The following is a 13,239-nucleotide window of genomic DNA, read 5'->3' on the forward strand; positions in this document are numbered from 1 at the left end:
CGGACGCTCAGACTCTGGCTCTCATGCTGCAGGAGCAGCTCGACGCTATCAATGAAGAGATAAGGTGACACGGCACAGGAACATTAGATTACAGCGCCTGACAGCTTCGTGATACCCATGGGGAAAGTCAGTGCAGCGGCGAGAAATCGGAGAGAGATAAAGGAGAACAAAGTATTAGAGATAATACAACTAATAATTACAAGAGAAGGGACGTTTTGAAGAAACAACAGCGAAATAAAGGATCCTGCTGCTTCAACTTGTCAATGCAATGAATGTAGTACGCACACAGTCCTCTTGTGACACCTCAGAACATGCTCCTGGGAAGGAGGTGCAAAATAGATGCTGATTATGCTGCAGAGGAGCCCGACTTGAACGAGGAAATACATTTTTAAGAAATGTCTCTACTACAAATAGTATTTTGATAATGACCATGTTGCCAAGATTCTTACATGATTTAATTGCAATTGTAAATATTAAATCAATTATTATTTCAGATTAATTACAAAGTTAAGGGGAAAAAAAGTAACAAATTAGAATTTCAAACTTATTTTATTTGTACCTTCTTAATTATATATAAAAAAATGTAAATATTTAAAAGAATAATTTATAATTAACTAATATAAAGTGGGTGTTGTTTATTACTGATCTGTAAACAATGTGTGTGTGCATGTGTTTGTGCAGAATGATCCAGGTGGAGAGGGAGTCAGCTGACCTCCGCTCTGACGAGATCGAGTCTCGCGTGAACAGCGGCAGCATGGACGGACTCAACGTGACGCTTCGGCCCCGGGCGCTACCCACCTCCGCCACTGCCCAGTCCCTCGCATCCTCCTCTTCCCCGCCCACCAGCGGCCACTCAACACCTAAACACCACTCACGCAACGCCAGCCACCACCTGGGCATCATGACTCTGGTCAGAGAGCACACGCTCTGTACTCTTCAAGCAGCAGTTTTCTCATCTTAAAAAGCTGCAAATCTAACTTTTTGGTTGTTTTGTTCGATAGCCAAGCGACTTGAGGAAACACCGCAGGAAAGTAGCAGTGAGTTCTCAAGTAAAAGTGAATCTGTTGCGTTCGTTTTCCCCGGCTGTGGCTCTCGTGACTGAGCTGAGTTGCTTTTGTGGTTCTTCCAGTCGCCGGTTGAAGTGGACAAAGCGACCATCAAGTGCGAAACATCGCCTCCCTCGTCACCCCGCAGTTTGCGGCTAGAAACCAATTTTGCACAGTTCACGGGCAGTCTAGAGGACGGCCGAGGGTAAGCACACACCTACAGATTAACACAACACAAATAGCATTGTAACACAGTTGGATAACTTAGTTAACTATTTTTAATTCAGTTCAGACTCATGTCAGGAGCAAAGGAACAATTGCTTTCCTTGCTTGCACAAAAAAAATAGGATTCTAATTTTAAAGCTTTATATTTTAACATAATTTGTCGTTTGCAGCAAGCAGAAGAAAGGCATCAAGTCGTCTATTGGCCGATTGTTTGGGAAGAAGGAGAAGGGTCGATTGGAGCAGACTTTAGGCAGAGATGGACAGAATCTCCCGGCCTTAACAGGTACACTGCAGACAAGTTCTAACCCTGATGCACACGCTGTGAGATAAACAGAGTAAAGAACACTGTTTTGCTGTTTTTGCAGATTTTGACATGGCCATTGGTGATACTATGACTCTGGGAAAACTGGGCACTCAGGCTGAGAGGGACCGCAGGATGAAGAAAAAGTAAAAGCATACTTACTGTGTCTGAGTTCATGTTTTTTTCCCCTGATTCTTGTTATTAACTAAGCCTTCTCTCTTCCTTCTGCCTTTCTCTGTGCACTTTTTAGACACGAGCTTCTGGAAGACGCCAGGAAAAGAGGCCTGCCCTTTGCTCATTGGGACGGCCCAACTGTTGTCTCGTGGCTTGAGGTACTCCCCTACTTTACTTATGTATCAACCAACCGTAAATTCAATCCAGAAAACCTCCCTCCATCTAGCTGTTGATGGCTGCTACTACATCTAAAACAATGATATGTACAGTTGTATCAGACACATGACCGACGATTACGGCCCGATCTGCAGTCTCCTCCCCTTCCATTTGACCTTTCAACGATGGTGACGTTTCATATCTCGATGAATCTCCTCCAGCTGTGGGTGGGTATGCCGGCGTGGTACGTGGCAGCCTGTCGCGCCAACGTGAAGAGCGGAGCCGTCATGTCAGCGCTGTCTGACACAGAGATTCAGAGGGAGATTGGCATCAGCAACCCTCTGCACCGTCTCAAACTCCGCTTGGCCATCCAGGAGATGGTGTCCCTCACCAGCCCGTCTGCACCACTCACTTCCCGAACGGTAAAGCAACACAACAAATACGCATCAATCACATGAGCATACACAAACTGCAAAAAATAAAAATGAGCACATACACACCAGTGATGTGATCCAGGATGTGAATATGGACACATTACCCCACACACTCAAAAACCTCCTCAAGCTTTGCCTTTTTTTTTTTTTTTTGTTCCTCCGTTCGGACCACAGTACTGGGTCTGCTGCCATCATTTGCATGGGGCTCTGTGAGAAAACAACACACAAATAGTGACACAACATGCTACCTGCCTGAAAAAAACACTCCCTGCCCGGGCCTCACTCAACACAACGTTTGTCTCTGTGTCTTTGTGTGATTGTCTTTGTCTCTACTTTGGTGTGTTTCTCTCTGTGGGTCTGCATGCGTGTGTGTGTGTGTGTGTGCGTGCGTGCGTACTTGTGTGTGTGTGTGCGCGCCTCGTGCGTTTGTGTGTGTCTGTCGGGTGTGTTTTCGTCCTCTGCACAGTCCTCCGGAAATGTGTGGCTGACTCATGAAGAGATGGAGAACCTGGCTTCCTCCACTAAAGCGGTTAGTACCATCTGGGTGCTCCCTTCACCTCCCCCCCCCCCCCCCCCACCCAACACTCACAGTCCCCAGCGTGTCACACATATGTCGTCCCACCCTTTCAAATACATCATACTAACGCATTTTTATGCCCATGCTGGTTCTTCTGTTTGTGTCTGATTCAATTGTTATAACCTGTGAAGGTTCATTCAATGATATGAAGTGTTGGAGATAACATGAGGTGTGAGAAGAGCTTTTTGTGTGTGTGTGTGTGTGTTTCTGAGTGTGCCGTATGTGTGTCTGTAGTTGCCCCCTGTCTCTCTGAACTTGTATATTTGTTTCTGCCTGCTGCCACTCAGGAGAATGAGGAGGGCAGCTGGGCTCAGGTGAGCTCGCTGATCCGCTTAAATCTTTGTCTGTGATTTCTAATGCCGCGTTTTATTTGGATCAAAAATGGAAAGACAAATAGGAGCTATTTTGTGTTTTGATTGTTTTCTTCTCATTTATGATGTTGAGGTTATTTTATTGTGCATGTTGTTTGCTTACTATTTTGAATAGAATAAGTGAAATAGTTTAAGAATTAATGGTAGTCACAATAGTTGAACAAAATTATCAGTTTGGACCATCCGTGGAAATGAACACTTATTATCATTTCCAGTGTATATATAAAATGGCAGATGTTCCATGTACCCAAGAGCGGTCTCTAGTAACTAGTAACCTTATGTACTCCTCTCCATGTAGACCCTAGCTTATGGCGACATGAATCATGAGTGGATAGGGAACGAGTGGCTGCCCAGCCTCGGCCTGCCTCAGTACCGCTCGTACTTCATGGAGTGTCTGGTGGACGCGCGCATGCTGGACCACCTGACCAAGAAGGACCTGAGGAGCCACCTCAAGATGGTGGACAGCTTCCACAGGTCCGTAGCTGTACTCAATCTGTTTAGCTGCTGTGTGATCAGCGTCCCTTTTCATCACTGGACAAACAGCAGTGTGGATAAAAATCCTGATGGATGTGTGCTTTTCTATGTTTGTGTGATTGTGTGTGTTTGTGTACCAGGGCTAGTCTGCAGTATGGGATTATGTGCTTGAAGAGACTCAATTATGACAGGAAAGACCTGGAGCGCCGGAGAGAGGACAGCCAACACGAAATGAAAGGTACACTTTGCGCACACCCTGATACACAGACAGAAAACACACAAACAAACCCACACACACTTTAAACACTAACAAGAAAGCGCACGTCCGCAGTGCTATCGGGCCAGAGAACCACCTACTGCTTTATCCCTGATTTGGTCTGGCGTTGAAGCAGCTGCCTCTTGCGACTGTCATTACGCCAGCTGAAGCAGGCCTACAATCTTATGATCCAAGGCCCCGCATGCCAAGAGTGGTCCCAATCACACACACACACACACACACACACATACACACACTTAGATCTAGGCAGCCCTCTTGCCCTTTTGACCTTGAGTATTGCACATGAACTTGACTCAGCTGCCGTGTCAAATCAGAGTCCTGCCCTGTTCACGCACACACACGAACACACACGCACACACACCGCCTGTTCCAACTTGGAAAGCTGTATGACAGCTGTGCTCAGAATGAACAAAGGGAGTGTGCCAGCAAGTTGACACTATGTGGAGAAGCACATTATCTCTTTATCTCTTCCGAGATCTCTTACTCGAATGGAAATTGCTCTTATTTGTTGTTAATGGCGAGTTTGTGAACTGCATATCCCACGTTGCTACAGCACCTTGAGACTGAGCCACTGTCTTTTTACGTCAGATGTTTTGGTGTGGACCAATGAGCAGGTGATCCACTGGGTCCTGTCCATTGGTTTGAGGGAGTACAGCGGCAACCTGCTGGAGAGCGGCGTCCACGGAGCGCTCATCTCTCTGGACGAGACCTTCGACTACAGCAGCCTGGCGCTCATCCTGCAGATCCCCATGCAGAACACACAGGTGGTTAAAGAGGAAAACACTACTGTTGGCAATCAACGCGATGACTGAATGGAAGTAATGTGACCAACACAAAGGTAGCTGGTGGATATTGTGGATATAAACTATTCAACTATCCTGCACTTTCAACACTGTGCTGTTCCCGGCACTGTAAACTGATGACAGGTCTTTTGGCCTTTCTGTAAACATTCCATCTTCCAAAAGTCACAATTTTTTTTATGGGATTGGTTGATTTACTTCCTTGTGACTCTAGAGTCTGGGTGCAGTCAGCATTCCCTTCCCTGACTGCAGGCCACATGCTGCCAACATTTACTTCTGCCTCAGATTCTGCATCAGTTGTTCTCAGCTCAAACCGTCGCATTATTTACTTGAAAGTCCTTTTTCCGATCAAAAGCTTCAGAACAGATTACATACAAACAGCAGATAATGCCAATTACTCCTGTTCATTAGAGGTATTTTAAGAGCTTTCATTGACATTTTGGCATCACCTCCTGTTTGTTTCTGACCTGGTTTCTCTAACAACGTTTCGCTTCCCAACAGCTCACAGAGGATGCCTTTGTGTGTCTCGTTTCAGGCCCGGCAGGTTCTGGAGAGGGAGTTTAACAACATATTGGCCCTGGGGACCGACCGTCGACTAGAGGAGGTGACCAGTCCAGCTGCTGGTTGGATGAGCCACATGCCTAATAAAGGGCTGTTTTTCCAAACTTGTTTTTTTTTTTTTCCTCCCTGTCATGCAGAGTGGGGACGACAAGTCTTTTCGACGCTCTCCGTCGTGGCGCAAGAGGTTTCGGGCTCGTGAGGGCGGGGTGGGGCTCGGGATGATGGCGGGCTCCATGGAAACGCTGCCTGCTGGCTTCCGCATGCCATCCATGTCCATGCCGCCCTGTGTGAATTTGATGCCCAAGAAACAGCTCCAGCCTGAAGGTGTGTTACTGCACCGTCCAGCACTCACTGCTCTGGCCTGTGTGTGTGTGTGTGTGTGTGTGTGTGTGTGTTTTTTTTGCTCATCCTGACTAACTAACTGCATGCTGTGTCTTTTCTGTCCCGCTGCGCCCACACCTCTCCATGACCCACTGGCTTAAGCTCCTCCCCCGGCCTCCCCGAGACTCGATCCTTCGGCCGTGCGGACCTATTCGTGCTAACTTTGTCTGCTTACTAAGGGGAGCGCTAATGCTAACGGGTAAGCTAGCAAATAACAGATTGCCTTTAATCAGCATTGCACAGCTGTGTGGCTTGTGGTGTATATCTGGCTGATTAGAGCTTTTTCTCCAGTAAACTAGATGGGTGTCTATTTAATTATCTTCTTCTTGGAATCAATCATTTCCACAGCAGCATTGTGTGTATTGATACGATTGTACAGAATAAAAACTAAAAAGTCTATTTTACGATAATACTGAATAATTGCTCAGCCCTGACTTTTGGGTCCTTAAATTCACAGAATGGTTTAATTTGAAGAATTTTCCCACTGATTTCATGGAGACGTCTGCTTATATTGTAAATGTCAAAGCACAGTGTGCTTTTCATACCCCATGTTTCTCTCTTGCAGTGCATTCACATTACCTATACGGACACATGCTTGCGGCCTTTTGAGAGTGATATGCCAAATCTGGAGAGGGAGTCCTGGGTGCCACTGGGAGGGGTTGTCTTCCCAACCTTTTGTTGCCTGGCCTCACTTCCCATCGTTCAACTCTCACCTCTCCTTCGGACAAGTGCAATACAGAGGCCAACTCTGACCTTTGAACTCTTGAGAGTGCTCATCGGCTGCGCTCGCTGCTGTAAAGGAGAATCGTCCCTGTCACTCCCAGTTTACCCCAGTGCTCCCAGTGTTGTGGTGTTGTGCTCCTGCTCCCCCTGGTCCCGGCTGTGGGTTCTTGTCTGGTTCTAATCTCTCAACATGTTCAAGTCCAAACCAATCTTCCAGTGTCATCACGTCCTCTGCAACACAAATGTCCTTCGATGTAGAAAAAAAAGATGAATAGCGATGGTGAGAAGTTGTGGATTTAGATTTGGGAATGATGAATACTTGTATAAATGGCAGATCCCACTGCACATTGACCCTCTACCGGTTATGCAAGGTATTACTCATTTATCGCCTCTGTAAATAAAATGGATGACTTATGTTTTTTATAGAAATATTATATATATATATATATAAATATATATATTGGAAATATATATGGAAAATAATATAATATCATTGCTGTATGAAACCCAATGCCCTGTATTCAATAGTGACTGTTCTCTCTTCCTTTCTCTTTCTCTTCCGTGTCGGACCTTCTGTGTGTCTCTTGCTGTATGCTGTAAGTGTGTGAATCGTTAGTGGGAGGGTCTCACTAAGGAAGGGGTGTGTTTCTACGAGGACTCTTCACAGGTTCATGGGTCCAATTTCAGACTTCTCTCTTTGCCTCTTCTCCTGTTCTTTCCTTTTCCCTCCTCCTCCTCATCTTTTGACACTATGTAGCTGTTACCTCTCCTCTTTTTGCCTCTCTCGCCTTCAGTATGACACTATGTAGCCTAGAATAGAGAGAATCCTTTAATATGAAGAGTATGCGTGTGTGTGTGTGTGTGTGTGTGTGTGTGTGTGTGTGTGTGTGCGGGCAAGCAAATGAGTCTCTCTGCTCAAGACGTGTGGAGAAATTGTGTGTGAAAGGATGACCTCCAGCCGTGTGACCATGACTTTTCTCTGTGGATGGGTAGTGTGAACACTGTAGCTCCTCTCTGTTGAATCCTTCCTTTCTCTCAAATCAAACTGTAATATGCTGCTCAACATCAGCCAATGATAAACACAAAAAACTGCTCAATGTGACGGGCTCTTCTAATCCTATCCCGTCACCTCCCATTTAGTTGCCATGGAGACGTGCCAGTGAGCGGTCAGTACTCTTGGCTGACCAACTCCTCATCCAATGAGAACACAGCATATGAACCGGTGAAGTGCTGGATGGGTGTTTTTTTTATTTAAAAGTTTTTCCAAGGTGTCTAAAAGGTGTAATGTGCTATGTGGCAGCTATGAGTACTGTGTCTTTATTCCAGGTGTGAAACAATGCTGACAAATCAAGATTTTATTATTTGGCTCTTTAAAAAAAAGTGAACTGTATTTATGACACTATATAGACATAAGTAAAGCTGTTTTTTAAAGATTTTTGGATGTTGTGTTTCTTTTTTAGGTCATCCCAGTCAAATGATCTCATTAGGGACATTGACGCATAATGGAAAATTGGAAAATTGGTTTTATTGGTTGAAATATTTGGACAGAAAATATCACTTTTCAGAACATCTACAAATACACAACAATCTTAGTTATAAAAGTCAAAAATAAGTTAGCAAAAAATACAAAATAAAATGGCAAAACCACTCTGTAGAAAAAGGGAACGTATTTACATCACTAGCATTCATAACCAGTTTAAATTAAGCAGATCTTGGTCAAAACTGCCATGGTACATATTGGCCCCGCAAATGAACACACACAATTATCAAGGGATTAGGGAAAGGTTTTGAGAAGAGGAAAAACTGAAATTAAGTAAGGAGGACACCAGGCTTCATCACTACTCATTAACCATCAGACTGAAGGAGGTCTAACAATAGTCCACTCTAGTATCTAGGTGTTGGGTTCATGCAGTAAAGTCCTTGAATCTCTTGTGTTAGACTAAGCTCCTGTCGCTCTAACAGACTGTTGTGACTGAGGATAAGGCAGGAAATAAAGGGAATAAGGCCTCATTGTTAACTGGAGGAATTCAGTTTGGCCAGCAGAGATACGATACAATTCAAATACTAATTAAAATTTGTAGCATAAGACACCTCAGATCATTACAGCTGAAAAATATATTAAATTGGACCGATTATCAGCCTGCATTGCCAATTGTCATTTTAGTTTTTGTCTTTCACGCCAATGTTTCGAGGCTCTATTTGGAAATATCCACAGGAAAGGCCACGGGTCCGCCTGCAGCACTGATGCCTTCCACGATGGAGGTTAGCGCATGCATGTTGCCCTGGTCCGGAGAGTCAGCAGCACTCAGGAGATCTGCGAAGAGACCAAGCCACACATGAATGGCACACGGATCTCCTGCCCATTGGTGCTGTGCGTGTCTGCGTGCGTGTGAACCCGTACTCACCCTCGCTGCTGTAGCTCTGTGTGCACTGCTCTGGAGTGCTGCTCCACTCTGGGCTACTGCAGCAGGTGCTGCCTGAACTGGGCTCGCTTGACGACACCTGTTACCACGGAGATGCACACGCAGAAGTTGCTGTCAGTCACTCTGGTTATGGCACGGCACACCCCCCCCCCCCCCCCCCCCCCACAGAGACACAGCGCATACTTTGACAGCCCTCAGAGGCAAATTAACATAAAGAACAGAATCTAACTCAAAGCAGAACTTTCGTTCTAAAAATAGAGGTAAATTAGCATTGTCAGATTAATACATGTTGGTATTGGTAGAGTGTCATCAGTGTACCTTTGAAGCTTCACATGAAAGAAATCTTTCTGAACACTGATTTATAATCTCTTAAATAACCACAAGACAATAACAGAACCCCGAACTTTAAAACGTATACATATTGATCAATTGTGAAGCATGCTCTAAAGTTGATCAGTTGATCAAAGTCCCACATTGTCAAGAACAATTTGACAATATTTCCAATTTTTGCCTTGTTGTCCGGCTCTTTCTTTACTTTCATTTAGGTTTTGTCCGAATGACTTCTACCTCTTAATGTCTTCTCCTTGTCTGCTCTTTTGGTTGTCTTCTCATTCATGAATATGTTTCGTCCTGCTTCTAATTATCCCTCCTCCTTCCTACTCACTCTGGGTTGGGCCGTGCTGGGTCGGTAGTGCAGTCCCTGTTGTCCCGTCTCATTGTCCTGCTGGTTGAGGGAGGACACCAGGGCCTGCAGCCTTTCAATGTACTGGATGGCACTCCGCAAGATCTCAACCTTGGGCAGCCTCTGGTTTGGGTTCATCAAGGTGCTCCTCTTCAGAGCATCAAAGGCCTCGTTCACCTTCTTCAGACGCCTCTTCTCCCTCATTGTGGCTGCTCTCCGGCGGTCCATGGTAACCGTCTTTCTTTTGCACAGCTTACAGGCCCATGGGAGGCACTGACCCGGGCAGTGGGGCTCGGGTTGAGGTGACAGGCTGGACGGAGAGGCTTTGTCCTCCGTTCCCGTCAACCCAACTCCAACGCCCCCAGACAGAGTCCCACACAAGCCCACCATGGAGTTCCTGTCCTGGTAGGTGGATTGGTCGTAACCCCCAGGTAGACGAGAGGGGAAGTAGCTGTCCCCTCCCTCGTAGAAGCGCTGGTCAGGGAAGAAGTAAGGGTTGGTCTCGAAAAGCTCCATCCTGGACAAAGCTGTGCTCTGAAGGGGACAAAGATTCCCGCTGCCCCTGGAACCGCTCTACTGTACGAGGGTTTCGGTCCTGCGCCTGCACCGTGTGCGTCGGAGTGTACGTGCGTGTGCCTGTCTTGGTCCCCGGCCCGAGGTTTGTGATGAGTGGAAGACGTGTGGGGAACAACTGGTGTGGAGCAACTGCAGGCTGGCATTTAAACCCCTCTGCCTGCTGCAGGATCACAGGGTTAAATTTAGCACGAGCCCCCAGAAACCTGACACGACGTTTAGCTGTTGCTGCGCATCTACGCTTCACATCTCTGTTGGGCCTTGCTCTCTAGGGCTTTTAAGACCCATTTGTATGTATATGTGTGTGTGTGTGGGGGGGGGGTTGTGTCCTTGTGTGGGTCGATGTGCTCTTGTGTGTCTTAAAATGCCAGGAAATGATCAAGTTGCCGTGGAAATGGTAGTTGAACCTTAGATCAAAAGATGTCTGTCTTAATGAACTAATCCCAGACTCGCGCCTCCCTCCATGACACCATACATGAAGTCCCGTGCCATGAGGGTGGAGGAGGGGGCTCTGGGTGACAGTCTGTGGACAGCTGTCAAGTCTACGAGGAGCCAATGATAAGCAATGACAAGAAGTTCTTTGACTCTAGCTCTGGATGAGAAGGAAATGAGCTTTGTTGTTTACTCAAAACTAGGTCACGGGTAATCATGCATATTCTGCTGTGACTAAAAGTTCAGAGTGTTCAACAGGGTCAAGATGAAATGTGTACGTAACCACATTCATATCTACTTCTTTCAAAATATTATTGCACTTGGCGATGCCAATGATGTTCTGCGCTACGGTGGACTCAGAAAGACAGGCCTGTGCAGGACTGCACCGAGTACATTAAAGTAAGTTGGAGGACCAAGTTGACAGTGGCTCCCGCTGGTCTTCGCTGTCCCGGCCTATTCCAGAAGATCACAGTGTTAGCCAAGCCACCAGGTGTTAATCCTTCCAGGACATGTCTCACCGTCTAATTCAGACTGGCTTCCGCTAACAAACAGCCAAAACACACACTTCAGTAAGCAGAGAAGTGGCCTGGAATGACTGGCGTAGTGTGCGATGTGTATGTGCATTGCTGTGTTATTACTAAGTTACTAAGTGTATCACAGTAATACACAGACCTGACAGCACGTGTTTGCTGGAGACAGCGAGATCTTGTTTGTGGCAAATCTATAGAATATGTGCTACTGGTGTCTGGTGACCACACAGAATAGCAGGCGAACCGCCCCATCTGCCCCAATGCCAATATGCGCCTTTACGGACACACAAAGGGAATTACCCCCGAGTTTTTAATTTTACCTCAATCGTTAAGTTCAAATCCAAAATTTGAATATGTTTTTTTGTTTTTATAATGAAAAATGTGGGTGGTTTTTTGCCATGGATTGTTCATCTGTATGTCCCCAGAGACAACTGAGGAAACAAAAAATTAAAGATGATTTAAATGAAGAGTAAAAAACAATGAAGCTATAAATGTATGTTTAGAGACAATGAGAAGAACGCAGCATCATCGGGAGGACTGTGTGGTTACATTGCTTTAGCTGAAAAGTAACAAGAGTGTAAGTGTAAATTAAACTGTGAGATTAGGAAAGAAATGACCATTGGGGTAAAGGCATTGGAGGAGGATACATTTTTATGACCTTCTTGTATTCATGTAAATTCATTTCTCATTAGTCTGATCAGGAGCTCGAGAGTTATTCCTAACAGCATAGTGCTGTTTTTCAGTAGTTTTTTAGTAGTAGTGTCTTGGACTGTTTCATCTGAGAGCGAATTCACAGCAGATCCCTTTAAAGAGCGGCTATTGTGAAGTGCGTCATGGCAGACATTCGACACATTTAGAAATGCGTGGGTGTTACTAATAACATTTATCTTTGGTGCGTTTTACATAAGAGTCGTGAAATGGCACGCGCTGGCTGTGGGGTGGGGGGGGTGGGGGGGGGGTCATCCACAAGCACCCACATGGATCACAGCTGTAATCATTGTCACACCTGGGGCTATTACAAGTTTAAATATCTGCTTTTCACAGAGCTCTTACGTTTTCATGAGACCTCTCATTGGCTTTATTAAAGATGAGTGCTCAGGAGACATAGAAATATGTGAAAACACAGAAAAGGCTCACTAGGTAGAAAGAGAAATATACAACAAACATGCATGATGCAGGTGGGGAGGATTAAGCTTTTTGGAAGAAAGTTACCTAATTTTTCTATTCATTATTCACTTCTCGAATTCAACATACTGCTATAACACTTAGTTGTGATGCACACCAGTATTCTACTTAGAATTACTAAGAATTAAGCTACATTTACAATCAAACGATGTTTGGCCAGTCAAAGGATCAGATGGCTTCTTGACTCGTGAGCCAGGAACACCTCTGGGAGGACTGGCTCGTGGCTCGGGGACCAGTCCCGGGTTCAGGGTGGAGGTAGAGTGCAGAGTCAAGGCTTGGCGCTGGGCTGCGGCGGCCTGTCGGGTTAGTCTGTGATGGATGGTCACTGATGGTGGAGCGAGTACAAAGGCGCCTGTGTTGCTCTCAGGGGGACAGCAGGGAGGGGGTCTGCAGTGTGTCACAGTCACTCATAACCTTCTGTCATCGTAACCCATTGTCAGCAGAACCAGAGCTCTTGCGTGGGTGCGCGTGTGTGTGTTTTGAAGGCGTTTCAGGCACACACTTGTCCCCTCTCAACATTTTGAAGTGAACACTTGAGATACAGTAAACACAATATCTAGATACCATCCTTTTTTATACTCCATCCTAACTTTAGTCAAACTAATGAAAATGAGATCAAATGTTCACTCCTGTGATAGTTAAGATTTTAACTATATACATATTTTTAGGGACACTGGTACTTTTGTATTTTTGATCTTTGTGCATCATTCCTCACATGTAAGAGGTAACATACAAATATATTTAAAGAAAGCAATAAAAGAGTTGCTGAAAGTCTGATAGAAACCGAGATAACTGGCATTTAAAACAGCAGAAGCCAAATGATTTACACTGAAACGTGTGTGTGTGTGTGTGTGTGTGTGTGTGTGTGTGCGTGTGCAGGGATTGCCCTGTCACTGGCAACACTGTTCCAATTC

At 45.5% G+C, this 13,239-nt stretch overlaps 2 protein-coding genes across 7 annotated transcripts in view; one reads left to right on the top strand and one right to left on the bottom strand.

Annotated features, from left to right (window-relative positions):
* The window catches only part of ppfia4 (PTPRF interacting protein alpha 4), a 42,842-nt gene extending 34,907 nt beyond the window's left edge, over positions 1–7,935 (top strand). For 4 of the 6 annotated variants that reach the window (XM_037490437.2, XM_037490438.2, XM_037490440.2 and 1 more), the window contains 17 exons: positions 1–64; positions 682–910; positions 1,002–1,037; positions 1,130–1,251; positions 1,442–1,554; positions 1,637–1,718; positions 1,823–1,904; positions 2,124–2,324; positions 2,803–2,865; positions 3,201–3,227; positions 3,583–3,758; positions 3,899–3,996; positions 4,624–4,799; positions 5,371–5,439; positions 5,534–5,720; positions 5,880–5,976; positions 6,343–7,935. The exon at positions 1–64 is cut by the window's left edge. In XM_037490437.2, the coding sequence (XP_037346334.1) occupies positions 1–64; positions 682–910; positions 1,002–1,037; positions 1,130–1,251; positions 1,442–1,554; positions 1,637–1,718; positions 1,823–1,904; positions 2,124–2,324; positions 2,803–2,865; positions 3,201–3,227; positions 3,583–3,758; positions 3,899–3,996; positions 4,624–4,799; positions 5,371–5,439; positions 5,534–5,720; positions 5,880–5,938 (1,784 nt within the window). In that variant the 3' untranslated portion in view covers positions 5,939–5,976; positions 6,343–7,935. The remainder of the gene's footprint in view (positions 65–681; positions 911–1,001; positions 1,038–1,129; positions 1,252–1,441; positions 1,555–1,636; positions 1,719–1,822; positions 1,905–2,123; positions 2,325–2,802; positions 2,866–3,200; positions 3,228–3,582; positions 3,759–3,898; positions 3,997–4,623; positions 4,800–5,370; positions 5,440–5,533; positions 5,721–5,879; positions 5,977–6,342) is intronic. The other 2 variants (XM_037490439.2, XM_037490442.2) reach the window with 1 other exon arrangement.
* Positions 7,936–8,005: 70 nt separating this feature from the next.
* Positions 8,006–10,286, bottom strand: myog (myogenin). Its single transcript, XM_037490443.2, has 3 exons — positions 9,588–10,286; positions 8,906–9,002; positions 8,006–8,814 (listed from the first exon to the last, which is right to left on the bottom strand). Exons 1-3 carry the CDS (start codon positions 10,119–10,121, stop codon positions 8,696–8,698), a joined length of 750 nt encoding a protein of 249 aa, XP_037346340.1. The 5' UTR covers positions 10,122–10,286; the 3' UTR covers positions 8,006–8,695.
* Positions 10,287–13,239: the final 2,953 nt, after the last annotated feature.

This window comes from Pungitius pungitius, chromosome 8 (assembly GCF_949316345.1).
Source record: "Pungitius pungitius chromosome 8, fPunPun2.1, whole genome shotgun sequence".
In the NCBI taxonomy this organism is placed as follows: Eukaryota; Metazoa; Chordata; class Actinopteri; order Perciformes; family Gasterosteidae; genus Pungitius; species Pungitius pungitius.